The 19,235-nt window shown below is 31.3% G+C and overlaps 1 protein-coding gene and 1 long non-coding RNA gene across 2 annotated transcripts; one reads left to right on the top strand and one right to left on the bottom strand.

The window, feature by feature from the left end:
* LOC109350231 lies at positions 17 to 18,384 on the top strand. The gene is made up of 3 exons (XR_002108090.1): positions 17 to 2,209; positions 11,586 to 11,592; positions 18,374 to 18,384. It is a non-coding gene; the product is annotated as an uncharacterized LOC109350231 (long non-coding RNA).
* On the bottom strand, positions 4,334 to 9,030 carry LOC109350229 (decapping 5-like protein). Its single transcript, XM_019591412.1, has 7 exons — positions 8,845 to 9,030; positions 8,670 to 8,770; positions 7,762 to 7,836; positions 6,783 to 7,679; positions 5,669 to 5,818; positions 4,764 to 4,874; positions 4,334 to 4,669 (listed from the first exon to the last, which is right to left on the bottom strand). The coding sequence occupies exons 1-7, from the start codon at positions 8,957 to 8,959 to the stop codon at positions 4,523 to 4,525; spliced, it is 1,596 nt and encodes a 531-aa protein (XP_019446957.1). The 5' UTR covers positions 8,960 to 9,030; the 3' UTR covers positions 4,334 to 4,522.

Below are 19,235 nucleotides of genomic sequence, written 5' to 3'. Positions count from 1 at the left end.
TGTGGTACTGCCGGTATCTCACCTTTGGTTTCAGGTAAGAAACTAATCTCTTTTAGTGTGCGTATACAATCTGACATATATGGAAGTGTATTACATACAATGTTATTACTACCATAACCGATAGTGATTTAGTAGTATAGTTGTTCAACCAGTACTAACATATATTGAGTTTCATCCCTAAATAGTCTCCTCAAGAGTCAAACTCTATTTCCTCCTCATACTCTCAAACAACAACCAACATTGACCTTGATTCATCTTTCCATAATATTAGTCTTGATTCTTCTTCTTCTCACCTATTGCTCTGATTTGCACAAATTTGGTCGTTTCACTTGTTTTCATCAAAACCGGTCAGCTTCTCACTGTTCTTGCCATTACGAGTGCATGTCTGGTCTAACTATCATCCCATACTGGAATGAAGTCTGATTCGTCAGTTTTCTTGATCGATCGGCCAGTCCGCTACGATTTTTGTAACATTTATTACATATATGCTTAGATATCAACAATACCCCTATAGATTATGCTCTCATCTATTGGATGGGGATACTCTGGAAACTACAGAAATACAAATAATTGGTGAAACCTCTGCAATGGATACTCTGGAAACTTCTTGAAAATATTCTTCATCTCTCTTGGTTCTTCTCTCTTTACCTTTGTAAGTTTTTTTTAAAACTCAAACGGTGAAGTCAAAAGTTGAATTAAGGTGTTTCTATAGCTTTCAATTCTTGTCAATTGTGTCATTCATTTTTTCAAAAAGGTGAGTCTTCTGATTTTACCTTTATCTATTTTTTGTGGCTACTTTCTTTGTTGCTCTCTCGTTTTGAGAGTCAAACAAAGGACTGTGAGGGGAAAGTATGTGGGGGGAAAGTATCTGCTTGCGAAGTGAACACATAAACTATAGACGTTGTCATTTTATCCTACATATAATAAAGAGTAGATATAGTCATGATAACCTACATGTTTAATGAACTATTCATGTGGAACTCTAGTAAAGGTTTATTTGAAAATAAAATGTATGCCATAAACATATGAGGAAAAAAGTGCATTGAAATATAAAATTAGGAAAGGACCCACATCACTTAAGCATGTGTACCGAAAGGGAAATAGGTGGCCCACATAAAACTGCAATTCAATGCAGAAAAATATGTTTGTGAATTTGATTCGTATGTTATTTTACAAACTCAAATTCGTACTATTTAGCTTTTTCCTAATTTTATACTTACGCACACACTTTTTTCTTCTCACTTAACACTTTGGGAAAAACGATGCTATGTTTATGGTATACATTTGATATTGAAATAAACCTTTACCATCGTGATATGGATCACATCTCCACGTGAATTGTTCATTAGATACGTAGGTTACCTTGACAACGTGTAGTTTTCATTACACATAGGGTTACGATGACAATGTGCATTTTGTATGTTCATTTCGCAATAAAAAACTTTTCCCTCAAGGCCATTTTATTAGTTCTCAAAATCAGAGTGACAAAGAAATGGACATAACAAAAGAGAAAAATAAAATAAAATCATATGCCACAACTTTAGAAAATGAGTGACACGATTGAAGAGAATTGAAAACTATATAGATACGTTAACTCAACTTTTGACTCCACTGTTTGAGTTTAAAAAGAGTGAAAAATTGCAAAGGTAAAGAGAGAAGAACCAAGTTAGGGTTTTATACACTCATTGTGAATGTTAATTAGCATGAATATTTTTAAGCTTTAATTGAACTCTTCATATGGTGAATTGGACAAAGAGGCTTTTTTTGGAAGTGCATTACACACTTCCTTATAAATTAGTAATGTAGATTTGTGGATCACTACTTCAAGAATCATCATGTTGGTTTGATTGCGGGACATTAAACAAAAAAAGAAATAACGAGGTATTTCATGCTTTCTTGCAAATATTGTCATATATTGAAAGATGGTATTTCATGCTTTCTTCAATAAGAAACTCATATGCAATCTTATTTTCTGGCATTGAAAGATGGTTGTTAGAGGTTCTTGTGCATCAGAAATTTGTTATCACTTCCATTTAGCTCCATGATCCGATCCATGATTATACTAGGCAACTATGATGGTGGCTGAGTAGCAACAATTGTTTCTTTTATTGTTTCTTCTTCACACATTTGTTCACTTTCATAGTAGCAACTCTTTCTTTTTTTTGCTTGTAGGTTCTGTAACCAAGCTTGTTTGACCAATTGTTGTTCAGTATAATATTGAGGTGCAAGAATGGACACACTCATATTCAAGTGGTTCAGCTTGATGGGTATGAAAGAAACACTCTCACTTGAGTCACTTTTTCATTTTTGCCAATATATCTTTTATCTTACTGATGAGCTTGTTCATCTTGTAGCTAGTGAGGAAAATATAGAACTTTGTTGTTTGTGTTATGGAATTAAGGGTTCTTTGTTGGTGGTGTTATGGAACTAAGGGTTCTTAGCTTTTGTAGAAAAATAAAAGAGGAAGAGAATGAAGTTGGGAAATTATGTGAAAATTGGTGGTAACTCCTACTATATTAGGTTGTGACTTGTGAATTAGATTGGATGTCAAGTAATATGAAATTAGTTTATATGATTTTTTTTTGTATCTCGTATATCCTCGTATTTTTTGGTAAGGAACTAATCTCCTTCGAGGTTTATGTCTGCTCTTCCAACAATTGTCGCTCTCAGATATGATTTGATTTATTTATGAAGATTGATTTCATAAAAATTATAGATATTTAAAGTTTGAATCAAAGATAAGATAAATATCTTATAAAATGGATTTAATTAAGGAAATAATTTAAAATTTGTCAATGCTGTAGAGATAATTTAGCAAGGTAAATATTAATCTAAAAAATTTAAGGTAGTAATCAGAAATATATTTAACCTTTTTAATGCATTATTCTTAATGGGGTGTAGATTAAAAATTAAATTAATCTAAAAAATAATGTACTTCGTTTTACTATTTTAGGTGGATTTCTTTTAGTTGCATCTTAATTAATTTTTATGAAGCTCCAATATAGAATTGGAAGCTACTTACGTACTAGTAAGATCAATTCAAATTATTGATTCAATTAGATTTTGTTAGATATATTATGTAAATATTTTTGTTCTATTTCATTTGATGCGTTCATCATATATGAAGATATTTAAAAATTGATCATTAAAGAAAAAGATAAGATGGTTTAATTATTTAGCTATGTCAGATTAAATATTCACAGTTCCAATAACAGGTGTTTTTCTCCTACTGGTTCTACTGCCAAAATCAACTCGGATGGAGCTGCTAAAGGTAGCCCTGATCATTCTGGAGGTGGTGCTATTTTCAGGAACTCGAAGGGTGATATCCTAGCTTATTTTGCGGATTACTTCGATATATATGATGCCTTATTTGCTGAGCTCAATACAGCTATGTTGGCCATTGATTTTGCTAAAACAAATGGTTGGAACAACATTTGACTTGAGTGTGACTCATCATTGGTGGTTGATATCTTCAAAGGGCATGGCATGGTCCCTTGGAGGCTACTAAACAAATGGCTGAGATGTTGCACTACAATCTCCTCTATGAACTTTTGTATTTCCCACATTTATAGGGAGAGAAAATCTTGTGCCGATAAACTTGCTAATTTTGGTATTTTGTCCAAAGCATTCTCTTTATGACATATGATTTCTTTATAAACATGGCTGGAATGCCTAACTATAGATTTCAATCCATATAATCTCTTCTCCTTTTCATTAATATAGTTCTTCGGGTGCTCTGCCACCTTTGCTTAAAAAAAAGATTTTTGTTTGGGAGTTGGATCTTGAATGGAATGGACAAGAAGGAAGGGAATACTTGAGAGTCCTCTCAGAAGTATATTTCATAATTTTCAAGTTTTTTTTCCATTCATTCTCTTCCAAAATTCAACTCCTAAACTAAGGTTAAAAAAAATAATAGACAAACAGTATTAGCATTCAAGTTCTATCATCAAAAGTAGAAATCCATATAACACTAATTAGAATTAACTTCAAATTTTGAGTGAAGAGAGAATTTTTTAAGGATTATCTTGTTACAAAAAAGAAATCTTTATGAATTATTCAATGAATTAAACTTTGAAAGGAAATCTTCAAATACTGTTTTGTTTTGATCGAATCATTTACTTTTTGGTCATACCTTATACCATTAGACTAACATTTTGTAATATTGAACTAAAATTTTGATTAAACAAATTAAATCTTTGATTCTCTCTTTTGACTGAACACCTCCACGACAAAGTGAAGGTGGCAAAGAAAACTTATCCTCTTGTTATTATAATTTCTACGATAATTATTACTTAAAAGTGAGGATCAAATGCCATTTCATGAACCAAAAAATTAAACATGAATCACTCATCAATTTATAAGTATGATATTGATTTCATCGAAGTTTGTAAGTTCTAACATATGATTACACCATTACATCAAACTCATTCCATATAAAACCATGTACACAAAGCCTAAGAGAAATTAGTGGGAAGATTTGGGAAAAAGAAGAACATTTGGTCTTTACAAAATAAGAATACCACTAGAAATGCAGGTTTGGACCATACCTTCTTCCACCATAGCCATAACCCCTTCTTCCCGAGCCATATGCGCCCCGAAAATTTTCACCACGTCCACCACGATTGCCACCATAGCTGAAGTTAGGCCTCTGTTGAAAATTTCCAAATGTCTGAAAGTAAAACATAAACAGAACATCAATGTATGAAGTTATAGCACCTCTAAGTTTTATGATAATGTCATTCTCAGCAATTTTGTTTGCAAACCTCAGTATCCTGCTTCATTCTCTCAGTGAAACGATTTTGTCCATTCCTCAATCCACGAGTCAGAGAGTTACCAGAAATTGAGTCAAAAAAATCATCTTTGTTATATGCAGGCTGCAAAAAAAAGAAAGAGAAAATTTACATTCAAGTCCAGATTCCAGAAACAAGTTGCAATGGGTCTGGATGGGTCTGGGGAGTGCACCACCCAAACCCACCCCGTTCGACCACTTTGGGACCCAGACCTGCACAAATACCCGCTGGGTCTAATATTCATGACTCCTTGGGTACAACAAATTTGCCAGTATCCATAAATTCAGAAAATATTTTAAAAAATTGAAAATAACATATATTTATGTATGTGTTTCTTATAATCATGTGTTATTTAGACAATCAAAAGAAGAATAAAAATGATAATAATAGTTATAAAAACAAGTACATAACTTTAAGTTGCCACTTAAATATAATTTTATACTAGAAAACATATTTTAAAATAAGACAATAAAACATATCAAACGTCTAATATTCCTCCATCAATATAACATTACTTCATAATTAGGGATTAACAAATATAATATCACTACTTAAGAATATAAGATCACAATGATGACAGAAAATATGTTTAGTGGTTATTAATATATATATAGGAATTGTGGGCCTGGGTATCTCATTACCCATATTTGAATCCCACTTAATAATGAGTTTCAAAATCTTCGGTCTCAATAATTCTCGGGTCCAAAAACACATACCCAAACTCAACCTATTGCGGGTATTACCAACTGGTACCTGTGAATTCAGATACTAATTGTCATCCCTAGCCAAAAACCACATTTGCCACAGCTTAAATCATTGCATTGAACAAACAATATGGATAGAATTGTTATAAAAAATAGTGACATTCCAAGTCCTACCTTGGGGTTTGGTATCAGACAGTAGTGATCATAATCTTCAACTTTCTCAGTTGCTCTCCCAAGAGAACCCCATACTTCATCCTTTTTGAACTTTTCATTCATGGCCTCAAAATCAAACTCTTCAAGGAACTCTAAAGGTGGGCAAAAAGGCTGAAATAGTGAACAATGAATCTTAGTCCCATTAAATAGATATGGTAAAAAAGTAGAGAAAAAGATGTATACACGAGTTTTATGCATTGTCATTGTATCATTCACTGTTCATTTTCAATCATCATTGATTTTTTTTTTAAATAATCCAAATGAAGGATAGATGATGCGCTGGCTATGTATAAATCTTTATACTAAAAAAAGTACTATCTATTTTATTAAGGATAACAAATTTAATAATATATATACTAGTTTATCACGTAATGAACTGTATCATAATTATTAAAATGACAACCACAATTGTCCACCAATTCAAATTATGCATTAAACAAAACAAATGAGCATTCAGAAAATATGTTAAATGTGTAAATAGCAAGTTATTTTAATAATTTAATGATCATCAAAGTTATTTATTTTTCCTGAACTGTAAATAGCAAGCTAATCACAGCGCAAGTAGATGCATGCAGAAAAATCAGTTGACATACCCAATTTTCTGCACCAATAATTAAAAATAAGAAAGAAATGAAGCATCCATGCAATTAAGTTGGTTAATACTAAATGTCCATCAGAACATAAAAACATATTTACACATCAATAATTCCAATGAAGCATTCCTCACAAAATGATAAAACTCTTCACATCTTGATGTAGACATGCAAGAATTCTGCAAGTGGAAATTTTCAGTATTTTCTTTTTAAATTATGAACAGTAATAATGTTTTCAAAACTTCACAAGCACTGCTTACAGGAAAAGCCATGTTAGTATTTTGATGAAGTATTTGAGTAAAGCATTAAAATTCCATTCTTTCCATCCCTTTAGATGCACATTCAATTGGAATGGATAGTCCTTAATTATTAAAGCCCCTCCCCACTTCATTTAAACCTTCAATTCAGTCAAAACAAAGTTCAATTCAGAAATGAACAGGAAAGCATGTGACGTTGAGAGATTCTTGACAGAAGTTATGCACCTTTTGAAAGACTACAGAATTTGGCAATGGCAGCGGCGGTGCTTGAGATGCTGAAGAAGGCACTAATACAGAGGAACTAAAGGATGTTAGAGTCGAACAATTCATATCCTTTCGATCAGGGTTGAAATTATGTGCCAAAGAAAGGAAATGTGGTCTAGGTTGTGCCAAATGATCTGGAGTTAGCAAAGATGGTGGGGTTAGCAAGGGACCTGAAGTAAAACCTACGAACGAAGAAGCAGGATGACGGATAAAATGTCCAGGATGACTTAGTACTGGATTGGGAGAAATCTTGGCAAACATTTGACCATCAACAGAGTTTATATCACGGAAAGGAGAGGAAAATGAAGACATGTTTGATCCATTAGAAGCCATGGACACAGAATACGGCATGGGTGGCTTAGTAGACCAAAGGGCTGAACTATTAAGGGAATCAGAAATTTGTACAGAAGTAGGAGAGGGTGAAGTTGGGTTTACAAGCAAAGAAGCAGAAATTGAAGATGAAGGTGCACCATAGTCTGATAAAGGTGTCCATCCCACTTTTGTAGGTGCCTGAGTTTCTGGAGTTTGCATCCAATGCTGCATAGTTAAGGGTGATTTTGATGGTGGTCGAATAGGACTAGATTGCTGCCGAGAATAAGAGCTAGTGGTTGATGCTTCATTGTTTCCTTGCCAAGTCACTGATGTAGAAAAAGATCGAGGACTAGCAACTTGAGTAGCAGCAGATTGATTTAAAGGGCTAGAAGAAGGTCCCAACTGTGCTACAGAACGACGAGAAGACAACTCAGCAGGTACGGCTCTACTGGTGATAGCGGGAGTATCATGCGTTTGAACTGATTCTGTCAAACTTCCACTACAAACTGAAGGTACAGGAGAGCTTATCACCCCAGAATATTGTTGCTGGAAAGGAAAAGGAAACATTATTCAGAAAGATAAGAGTCTATGTATCCTTTTTTCTTGTGTTGCCTTCAAATATAAGTACCTGAATAATAGCAGGATCATCCAATACCTGCTCTTCTGCCTTTAAAGATGTGGGGGGAGACTTGACCTGCAAGTTCTGAAATTTAAAATTCATTAGAACATGCACATCCCCGATGAGCAAAATTGCTTTTGAAATGAATGCAGGATAACAGAAAATCTTCTATCATGTAGAAAGACTATTATCATCAATAAGAACTTTCTGATGAATGAAAAGAAAGGAAACAAAATAACAATCAAGCATAACCAAACCAAGTAGGGTTCACTACATAAATCAAATTTTCAAGCATAAATTTAGAAATTGACAAAATATCTTTTGGTTTCCCTCTACCTCTTTAATCAAACTATCTTCCATTTGAACTTCTAAGCCTCAGTGACAAAATATTCATAAATTAAAATAATACTTAAGAACCACAAAACCATATCACTAAACACATTTCATAGTAACCTTATTTTTTTTTATTGTATCAGATTTCAGATCATTAAGTAATAATACAATAGTGTAATATCTACACTATCAATGTAAACATTTATATACAATTATTATATCATCCACCATTCGGATTACTTTTTCTTCTTCTCGTGAAGAGTCAATAATGATTAAATATGAATGGTGGACGATAAAGACAATATATAAACCTCATATAATTTCAATGCATTCTTCATTTTCTCATAATACAATTACATTGATTTACATGTTTATATAACACCTTTTTCTAGTGAAATCAAAATGTCACATTCTTTTATTTATATTTCTCTAATCCGTTCGAGACGAGAACATTCACATCATGACATGACTGTCTCTGTTAACAAGGTTTTCTCCATTCATAAAACTCGAACTCGATTTGTGCGTAATTTTTGTTACAGTTCCAAAACAATGTAACATGTGTAACAAATGATAATAATAAGGACCTTAATGTCATTTCCACGGAAAAGAATGAAATCATAAGTTTTATCAATAGGAGGAAGTTGTGGACCATCTTTTCTTCTACCTTCTGTTCCATACGACCTAACTGCAATCACATTTCAATTTCAATGTTAATAATAATAAGAAGAAAAGAAAGAAAGTATGGAAGATGAAACGCACCGTTTTTCAAGGCAATGGTGGAATCATGGAGATTAAGGAAATGGAGAATGCCTTCGTAACGAATATCGTAGTTAGAAATCAAAGTTATGAAGCATCCAATGTAGGATTCAGCCATAGAATGTGAAGAAGAAGCGTTGGTTTCAGATTAGTATAAGAAGAAGAGAAGTAGCGTCATTCCATTTCCTATTCTATATATGTCACGCTTAGTAATTAGCCTTCTTTTATTTATTAGTGTAATAACTAATGTTATGATAATTGGATCGGAAGTCGGGTTTGATCGTCGACCGAATTTGAAAATGAGTTCTGATTTGTAGTCTTGATTGAATGATGAGTTAGACCGATATCTTTAAATTGGAGAAATTTTGGTTTGATTGGGTTAAAAAATGTAAAGTACTACTTTAAAGTTTTATTTTATCATTCCAAAAAAATGGAGAAATATTATTCAGTATGATTATATATAATTAATTATTATATAAAATTTTGCATTTATATATAATTATATATTTTTAGTTACGTATTAATTATATATAAAATCGTCTGGTTTGATTGAATAGTTTAATCATTTACACTAGTTAAATCTAATATGAATTTCTTCCAGATTGATGTTCAGTTTGGATTTCACAATATTGAGTATAATTGTACATGATAAAGTTTTTTTTTTGTGAATGGATAATGCAATTACTATGTAAAAAAACTATAAATGCCTTTTTTTCTCTTTATGGCCAAAACTAATACATGAACCGCATATTAGTTCGCTTGGAAGCGAACTGCTTTATAGTCGTTAGATGAAAAAAAATTGGTTATCGATTACCGTTTTGTGCACCTTTTAGAAGTTGTGTTAACATTGTATGACTTCAGTATAAAAGTCGTGATAGAGTAATTCAACTTTTGTCGATATAGAAGTGGTGGTGGCACGTAACAACTTCTAAATGGAAGTTGTGATAGTATAATGTAATTTCTTATAAGTATAGAAGTCGTGATGGTGTAATATAATATATGGTCAATATAGAAGTCACGATGACGTATCATGACTTCTGCATGGCCTATAATGACATTTAGTAAGTATAGAAGTCATTTTATGCCGACTATCTTCCCACAAAAGTCGTATTTCGGTATTACGACTTCCGAACTATGACAAAATACCTCATAAAAGTCGTAATTTGTTATCACAACTTATAAACTATAATCAAAGGCCTCACATAAGTCGTACTTTAGTATCATGACTTCTAAACAACGGTAGTCGAACACGATTTTGAGAGATGGGATTATGGACCATTCGATCTCACAACTAAAAAAATAGTTCGCTTGGAAGTGAACTAACTTGCGGTTCACAAATTAGTCGCCACCTCTCTTTATTTATATAGAAAAATGTATGTGTCGACATTTTTTATGAGTTTTTCACATTGTTACTACATCATTTATCATTTATATTTAATTAATAATATCCTTAATTTATGGCATTGATATTAGATAAAAATATATGCCAGTATAATAAATTTTAGGCTCCAACGCCATGAGTGATGCATCCCATAAAGTGTGAATGATGTTTTTTTGTAGTGTATAGGTTCTCAAGCATCTTATGAAACATTTTTCATAGTAAAAAATCTTGGATATTGATATTTAATTTGTTAAAACTCCTAAAAAATTGTAACCATCAATTCACTTCTCTCTTGAGTGATTGTTGTCATGCCTAATATTTTAGGTTTAGTCGATTATATTGTCATGTATTTTCATAAATTTTAACGTTATAGTATATGTAGTTGATAATAATTGTCATGTCATTTATAATCTTCAATTTAATTAGTTTTTCATGACAGTTTTAATATGTGGTAAATTAATTAGATGGTACATACAATACATTAAAGTAAAGTTTTAGCTTTGACAATAGTATGATATGGAAGATATGATAATATATATATATATATATATATATATATAACAAGATTTACCAAAATAATAATTTCTAAAGTTAACCTTTAAATTTTAAATTAATATTAATTTCATGTTCTCATAAAAATTATTTTCCTAAAATAAAAAAAGCACAACAAAACATACTTGCATTTATTAAATTCATATCTATGTACAGTTATCTTGTAAAGATTTATACTTGGGTTTACTATATCATTTATTGTTTGTTCATTTGTATTACTTGATTGTTTAAGAAAATTAACGGTGATTAAATTGATAGATATGATTATACAATAACATAATATAATGCTACAACAGTGATTATAGGAACTGAACCGACCCGCTATTGAATGGTTCGATTCCACAGTTATTCACATTTTCTTTTATAAAAAATCTGGCATCAATTAAAAGTTCAAAATATATTACAAAAGATTTTATTTGTCCATAAAAGGAAATTATTATTACCAAAAAAATATGAATCATATATAAGTAAAAAAGTGAAATTGATAATTGTTTGTCAATAACATACATAACAATTATGTAATTTATAGAGAAAAAACAAATTATCATCTATACTATTAATAAAGGGAAAACACAAAATAACTACCCATCATGGTGTAATTTGTGTTTTCCTATTTTGCCCTCAATATCTTTTTATTTATACCAAAAAACCATATAATATTATTTTCTTATTTTATCCTTATTATCTTCTTATTTTAAAAGTGTATTTAAAAATTGAATATTAGACCAATTGAATAAATTCAACCGTAAATTTAGCACAAAAAAATTATATTTGAATTTAGAAAATACAAACTATACATTACAAATGATAGGAAAACGGTTTGACAGACACGATAGTGCATGTCAACACGCTAGTATATATAAAATAAAATCCACAATTAGTAATATATATAATAATAATAAAGTTAATATTTATAACATACATAACAATTTAGTAACACATATATTAATTAGTAAAATATATAATCGTCACATATATAACCTTACAATTCACAATGAGTAACACATATAATAATATATGTATAACAATTTAAGGCATATGTTAGTTTCAAACTCAATACTACAAAAGTTGAAAGATATATTCTAAATCATCAAGATACTAAGAAACAAGTTAATAAGTAATAGCATATATAGTACTAACATAATAACAATTTAGTAATATATATAACACTACAATTTATACAAAATTGATAATTTAAGTCATAAAAATAATAAAATTGGTAGAAGAATTCAAAAAATAATATAACATCATTCTTTAGTATATACTTCTTTTAATATGTGGTTCGGTTCCAACAGTTCATAAAATTTTAAAACCGTGAATCAAACTGAACATAAATGGTTCCTTAAAAAATAATCGAACCGAACCGCGAAAATGAACCGAATCACATTTTGTGGTCAGTTCGGTTCCACAGTTTCGCAGTTTAAACTGGAACCCCATACACACTACTCATACTATTTGTGGATACCCTCACATGTAGTGAGTATTTATGGATACCTAACAAGTTTTCAATTTTAATTATATATCTATATATTTTGTAATAATTAATATATAAAAATTATTATTATATGAATAAAAGGAAATGTATATGACAAATTTATGACTATAGTCCAACCACTAAAATTTATTACGAAAAAATAAGAGAGTAAATAATATAATATCTAACACTCACTCATATACATAAATTATTATTGTGGATATTTGTTCCCAATATTTTTATGGGGGTCTTTCAGTCGAATATTTTTGTCATTATGATATTATACTATGCATGCATAGATTTGTTTTTTAAAATTTAGAAAATATGGATCCCAAATTGAAGAAAAACTTAAAATAAATTTTTTTTGCCACACACGACGCCATTTACTTTCTTCCTCACTTTCCCAATCCACCGAACCCAATCACTCTCTAGCCCCATCGTCGAGGTTCAAATCGGAGCCACAACCCTTCGATCATTGACTGCAAACGCGCCATGGATTTCAATGGCGTGTTTCGCCAATCCAATGACTTCATTCTAAAGCTGAGGAGGGCTAGATCCTCCTCTGCGAAATTGAAACCCTCAAGTGTCGTATCTCAACATATCCAAGTGGATGATGATAGAAATTCATTCATCATCCGCCTCGTTTATGTCGAGATACTCAACACGAAACCTCACACATCCATGCCATTAAAATTACCCATCATGACACTACTCCTCAAACGAACCGGTTACTTGGCCCTCAAGTTATTCCTCAATCAAGACCATGACCTCATAATCCTCATTGTTAATACTATCCTAAAATATTTGAAATCTGATAACTAACTCCTATTTGACCTGTTGAGACACTAGAAAGAGGCGGTTAGAAAGAAGGCGATTATGGCGCTACATCAATTCCACCACAAATCGCCTTCCTCCTTATCACATTTGGTGTCTAACTTGAAAGTTGTATGATAACGACCATACTGACTTAGATACGTAGTACTCTTTGGTACGAGTTGGGTACGTAGTACACAGTACGTTACCATGTCAAGTAAGCTAGGGTTATATCCACTAGGGTGGGGTTTCTATAGTTTTCTGCGTAGTAGTTTCTAGTGCTGCTTCTCTTTGGTCTGAATCAACTTTTGTTTCACTATAGGAGGATAAAATTCTTTCTTGTTTGTTGTAATTCATTCATGTAAGTTAATATACATTACCAATTATTATTCTTTTCTTTTACTTAAACTATAGCTAAAAACCCAATTCGTTCTTTGAAGGGAACTATAACCATTTCGCAAAAGAACCATGAATTGGTACGAGAGAAGGTTGCCTAAAAACTATGATTATCTTCAAATGCTAGCTCCTTTTGTTCATGTTTATTATTGTTTTGTATAAAGGGTAAAGTTGTTGCTTAGTAACAATTGAAGTCTTAAAATTCTTGAAATAATCTCTCCGTTTACAGGGTAAGATTATATATCTACCCTCCCAAAACCTCACGAAATGAGACTGGTGCACTGAGTCACCCTTATTGTTTTGTATAGTGTAAGAAACAGACATATTAGTCATATTCAATGTGGTCTCTTTTATAAATAAAACAGAACAAGAGATGAGAGTATTAAAGTATGAAATTTTTGTTCCACTAAAAGGTGGAAAGGTTTTTACTTTGAGCCTTCTATCCGCAATGGAAGCCACAATGATAAGGTTTTGCTAAATGCAACTGTGAATATGACTGCAATCACAAATTCACAATTTAAAGCCATGGCAGAGACAAAGAGAAAAGAACAGAACATACTGTTTCAACCTATGATGAATAGGTGGTAAATGCTATTTTTGTGCCACCCTTTAGCATGAACAAAATGTTCCACTTGTTAATCTCATATCCTGTTTTGATCTATTTATTTATATTTTAGAATATATCAACAATGTGTTTTGTTCTAACATGTCAACCAAAAACTTCTTTTGTGTCTTTGAATTGTGTTTGGTTTTATTTATTGATAGAACGTGTTTTGAGTATGCAGATTAAGTTGCTGAAAATACTGCCATTGTTGGGGAGTAGTGACAAGCAAGCAAGTGAAAATACTGCCATTGTTGCTGAAAATACTGCCATTGTTGTGCTTTAATGAATTGTGTTGGAAGTTTGTACTTTACATGCTATTGCATTTGGCTGTGATGTGTTATGTATATATATATATATGTGTATTAATTTCTTGATATTATGTTGTGAGAATGATAGTTATGATAGAACATTATGGTGTTGTTCGATGCATGTAACTGACCTTATATAGTGAGATAAAGGCTTGGTCGTTGTTGTTATAGCGATAGTTATAATCCCAAGCATATGGGCATTGATGCTCTTGATCGTCTGATCAAGTTAAGCCCACATGATCCGACCAACATTTAGGGTCAGGTAAGGAACAAGTCTTAATCCGTCCAAACCCGGGCCATGTTCACCCCTAATTTCTAATGATAATGTTTACAGGGAAAATGTGCATGCAAGAGTATGTTATGTTGTTGTTAGTGATGCATATAGTTATTAACATATATTCTCTGAGGAATACTTATCCTGGATATTATAGTTTCTATTTTTTGTACTTCAAGGTTTGATATTTAGAGTATTATTGAGATCATTAGCCATGATTTTCATCTTAAAAGTTCATTATGAATAATATGCCATCAAATTTAGCAAGAGCCAATAGGGAGAAATTAATTTTTGTTAGATGTTCCCGGAGGTCAATGGTTCAAATCTTGGAAACAGTATTTTTGCTCGTGATGGTAAGATTGTCTATGTCTAGGAGTGAGCATGGGACGGGTTGGGACGGGTTAAGGCTTGTCCTTATCCAGCCCTAGATATTGGTCGGGTCACTTTTTTGAACCTGAACCCAACCCTAGACCGAAGCTAACCCGACCCTAAATAGCGATCGAATCAACCTTTAAATCCAACTTGACCCTAGACCCGATTAAATATAATGCATACTCATTTTAGATAAAGACTTCTCAATATTATTTATTATCATGACTATATAGTTTGATATATAAAATGATATATGTATATATATTATTAATCATGTATATATTATGGAAAAATTAAAGAATAAATGATATTTTCGACCAACATGGTATCATTACTCTATACACATTTGAGTAGAAACACATATAAACATGACGAGCGAGTGACCCTGTGACAGGTCGGACCGGGTCATGCTTGGTCCCTACCCAACCCTAAATATTGTCTGAGTTTATTTTTTGAACCCGATCCTAGACCTAATCAGACCTGACCCTATTCGGACCTTATCATGATCGGGTCGTGTCAGGTGAACAGGTAGGGCTGGGTCTTGCTCACCCCATCTGTGTCTATCCTCCATATGTCCCACCATTGGGAGCCTCATGCACCATGTCGTCATTTTTTAGATGTTCCTTGTAGTGATATGAATGTCAGAAACATGCCAATGTCATGTCTTAGAAGTTCATTATAAATAATTTGGGGAAAAATTAGGAAGATGATAAATTATTGTTTGTCAATGTATGTATCCATTCATTTATTCTATCATATATTAATATGTTAATCAATTAAATGGCTCACCCAGTGCTTACTCATTAATTTTATGTGAACACAAGATTTTGTTTAATAATTAATTTTAAAAATTAGTAATTAATCTCAACTGGTCTTTAGAATGATACATTTGTGAGTTTTTGGAAGAACAATACAATTTTTTCAATCATTCAAAGTTCTAGTTAAAATTTAATTTGTATGGTTAAAGATCATGATGATACTTTGAAGGGAAAAACATTTGAACTGATATACAAAATTACCAAGTCCTCCAATGTAGAAGTGGTTGTTGACCATATGAAGGATTTGTTATCTTTTTTACTTCTCTCTACTCCTATACTTGGGATAAGGATCTGTTGTCTCAAACCCTGTTCCAAACTCTGTTCCAAATCAATTCTAGTTTGCCAGTCAGTTAAAAAAAATTAAATATTCATAACTTTATTAATTTTATTTCACTGTGATTGGCCAGAAACATGATTGGGGACATGGTTGGGGACAACAGATCCCCATTCCTATACTTGACCTCAATAGATACTTGAGTATTAGAGATATTTTCAAATATCCACCCAAGATAATCTTAGGCTAGTTCTCAACCAAGGAAAATGGATCATCTCTATTACTGGAGGATCCAATACCACATAAGATTCTAACATGTGGACTTTAAAAAATTGATGGTTCAAATTTTAAAATATTTTTAGGCAAAAATTTATTACAAATGATGAAACAAATCTGAATCTGATAGCCGAGTTCAAAGTTACTCAACCATTCCAAAGAACAATATACTCTTCAAGTGCCACATGTTTAGTTGTGATATTCAAATTCAAGTAATTGAATATTCAAGTTCATGCCATTTTTAAATAGAGAAGTGATGTATTTGACTTCAAATACAATTACATGCTTTAAACTCAGATCCTTCACCATGATGCAACTAATAACTAGTCAGGATAATGTTCTGAAAGAATTAGACTCCCAATTCATTTATAATTTTATATTCCAAAAGAGTCTCCATTTATTATACATCCTAAATCAAAAGACAATAAAATCTTTCATTCATTGCATATCCATTCAAGTTTAGGATAAGGAATGCTATCAACAAAACCTAACACTTGATAAATAATTGAGTTTTTTTAACATATTATTAAGAAAAATAATGGTTAAAATTTGTCAAATTTCTTAACGGATAAATTATTACATTATCTAGATTAATGGCTTCAGTTATTACCGAATTAATTTGGTATTCGTTCGAAACTTGACAAATTTAGTTTATGAGTCAGATAAAAATTAAGTTCGACAAATAAACAAAGTTATATATATATATATATATAAATCTTTTGGCGTATTTTTTAAAATTGTTAATTATTTGAGTTGTCTAAATGAATCAATTCGAACTGAACCAAATAATTGGTGAACTTTAACCGAGATAAACTCGAGCTAAAAAATAACTTGTATCAAACTCCAGTCAAATTTTGAAGTGAAAAAATCCTTATCATCTTAAACAGAATTAAGCTCTAATTCAACTCGGTTCGACTCGTTTTCAGCCCTAGCTCTCAACTATATCCTTATTACCATTTCGAATAACCTCATTTAATTTGAAGTTATTAATATATTATTAGTAGTGAGAATAAAATTTAACATGTTAATTTTAAACCATGTAATAATTTCTCTTCACTACTTCCAAGAAAATATCAATGTTGGGCAGCTAGCTAGGGTTGCTATATCTATCTCGGAAATGAAGATAAAACCATATTCTGAAATCCAGCACCTAACTCTAACCCATTATGTATAGCTGTCATGGATTTGAAATGTACCTTTAGCAAGAACCAGGATTGTTATTCATGTCCCATGTATCTAGCCAATAAAATTATATAAAATAATGTGAAAATATTAATTTATATTATTATAATATATTTTTTTATTTAAGTTAAAAATTTTAATTGGATGGGAACACCGAGTGAGACGGAAATGGGGACATGTGATCCCGTCCCTTTAGCAAAGTCACTCAACTTTAATTACAATTAATCCACCACAACACCAAACAACAAAAATGAGACACTTGTGCTCTTATTATGAGAAGTGCATAATTAGGAGTCAACTTTTTTGGCTAAGATTTTAGAATTTTTGGAAAAGGCCTAAGTGAACTTTTTTTTCTATTCTTGTAAAGTTGATTTGCAAAGATAAGGACATGTGTTTGGAACTCAACCACATAATAATGTAGACATGTGTTGTTTCCTTGTGTTGAAAATAGACCAAACCAACTTTGTTTTTGTTTGATCCTATGCTATAGACTATGCTCTAGAATCTAGATACCCCACATGCTTGGTCCCCTCTTTTATTCTCTCACCATGTTAATCAAAACATGTTTCAAAACTTTGATAAGTGAATTAGCTATGAGTTAGTAAAATACATGTGGTAAAAGTGTGGAGTTACCATTCTCAACTATGCTTTCCATCTACTTGAAAATTAAAAATGACTAAATTAAATATGTTAGAACATGGTTTATTGAAAAGCATGAGTGAGAACTTTTGGGTGTGAAATATAGCTATATTGTAGAAAGTTTATTCGAGATCGGTTCTTACAGTGTAGTAAGAATTCAATAACAGAGATCTGAGTTGTTTTATCCTGGGGACGGCGTGGTTGATAGTCAGCTTGCACTTTTGGGGAATGCCATGAAACGTCTTAAAGAGAGTGACCTGATCGTGACTCAGCCAGTAAGTATTATTTTGTGCCATTTAGAATTGTCGCAAGCTACGGTAACAACAAAAACAAAATCAATTGAAAACTATCATTTAAGCATATAATGTGATGCATATATTTTAAACCAAATATCTCTTTTTTCATTGCCATTTCAAGTATTTCAATTAATATAATCTAAATATATATCACACCAATCTTCCTATAATGATAAATTTGAATTTACGCCCACATAACACATAATGTCATATATAAATATTAACACTTAAGGCTAATTTGAAAGTACAATTTAAAATTTACTTTCCTTAACATTGTTAACTAATAAACAATTCATATTAGAAGTGTAACTTTTAAAATAAACTTCTAACAATTTTGTTAAGGTTATAAAATAATGAAACAAATAAGGTGGGACTTACATTCTAACATACAATTCATATCATAAATTATTACATGGTCATGACTACTAATCTCAACCAAATTCTCACCATAAATGATGCATTTGATGATTTAAAATTAAATAAGGTTTTTTAAATATCAATTATGATGATGTGGTTTAGGATATTAAATTATTAATCTTAGACCATTTAATATTTGTATTTTCTTTGTTGGAGTAAATGATAGTCATCTTTGACTAGGGACAATTGAAGACAGATTAGACTTATAACTTTAATATTATATTAAAGTTTTATCTTAAAACTAATTTATAAATAGGAAATAACCTACTATATATTTTACTTTGGGCGAACAATAGTTTGGCATTTTTATAATATTTT

The sequence above is a fragment of the Lupinus angustifolius genome, chromosome LG06 (assembly GCF_001865875.1).
Source record: "Lupinus angustifolius cultivar Tanjil chromosome LG06, LupAngTanjil_v1.0, whole genome shotgun sequence".
NCBI lineage: Eukaryota > Viridiplantae > Streptophyta > Magnoliopsida > Fabales > Fabaceae > Lupinus > Lupinus angustifolius.
This window is presented reverse-complemented; position numbering and strand designations above follow the sequence as displayed.

Coding starts and splice junctions, on each gene's coding strand:
- LOC109350229 (XM_019591412.1), bottom strand. CDS start 8,959: ATGGCTGAATCCTACATTGGATGCTTCATAACTTTGATTTCTAACTAC. Junction 8,771..8,844: donor CACCATTGCCTTGAAAAACG/GTGCGTTTCATC, acceptor ATGTGATTGCAG/TTAGGTCGTATGGAACAGAA. Junction 5,819..6,782: donor ATTCTGTAGTCTTTCAAAAG/GTGCATAACTTC, acceptor TCACTATTTCAG/CCTTTTTGCCCACCTTTAGA.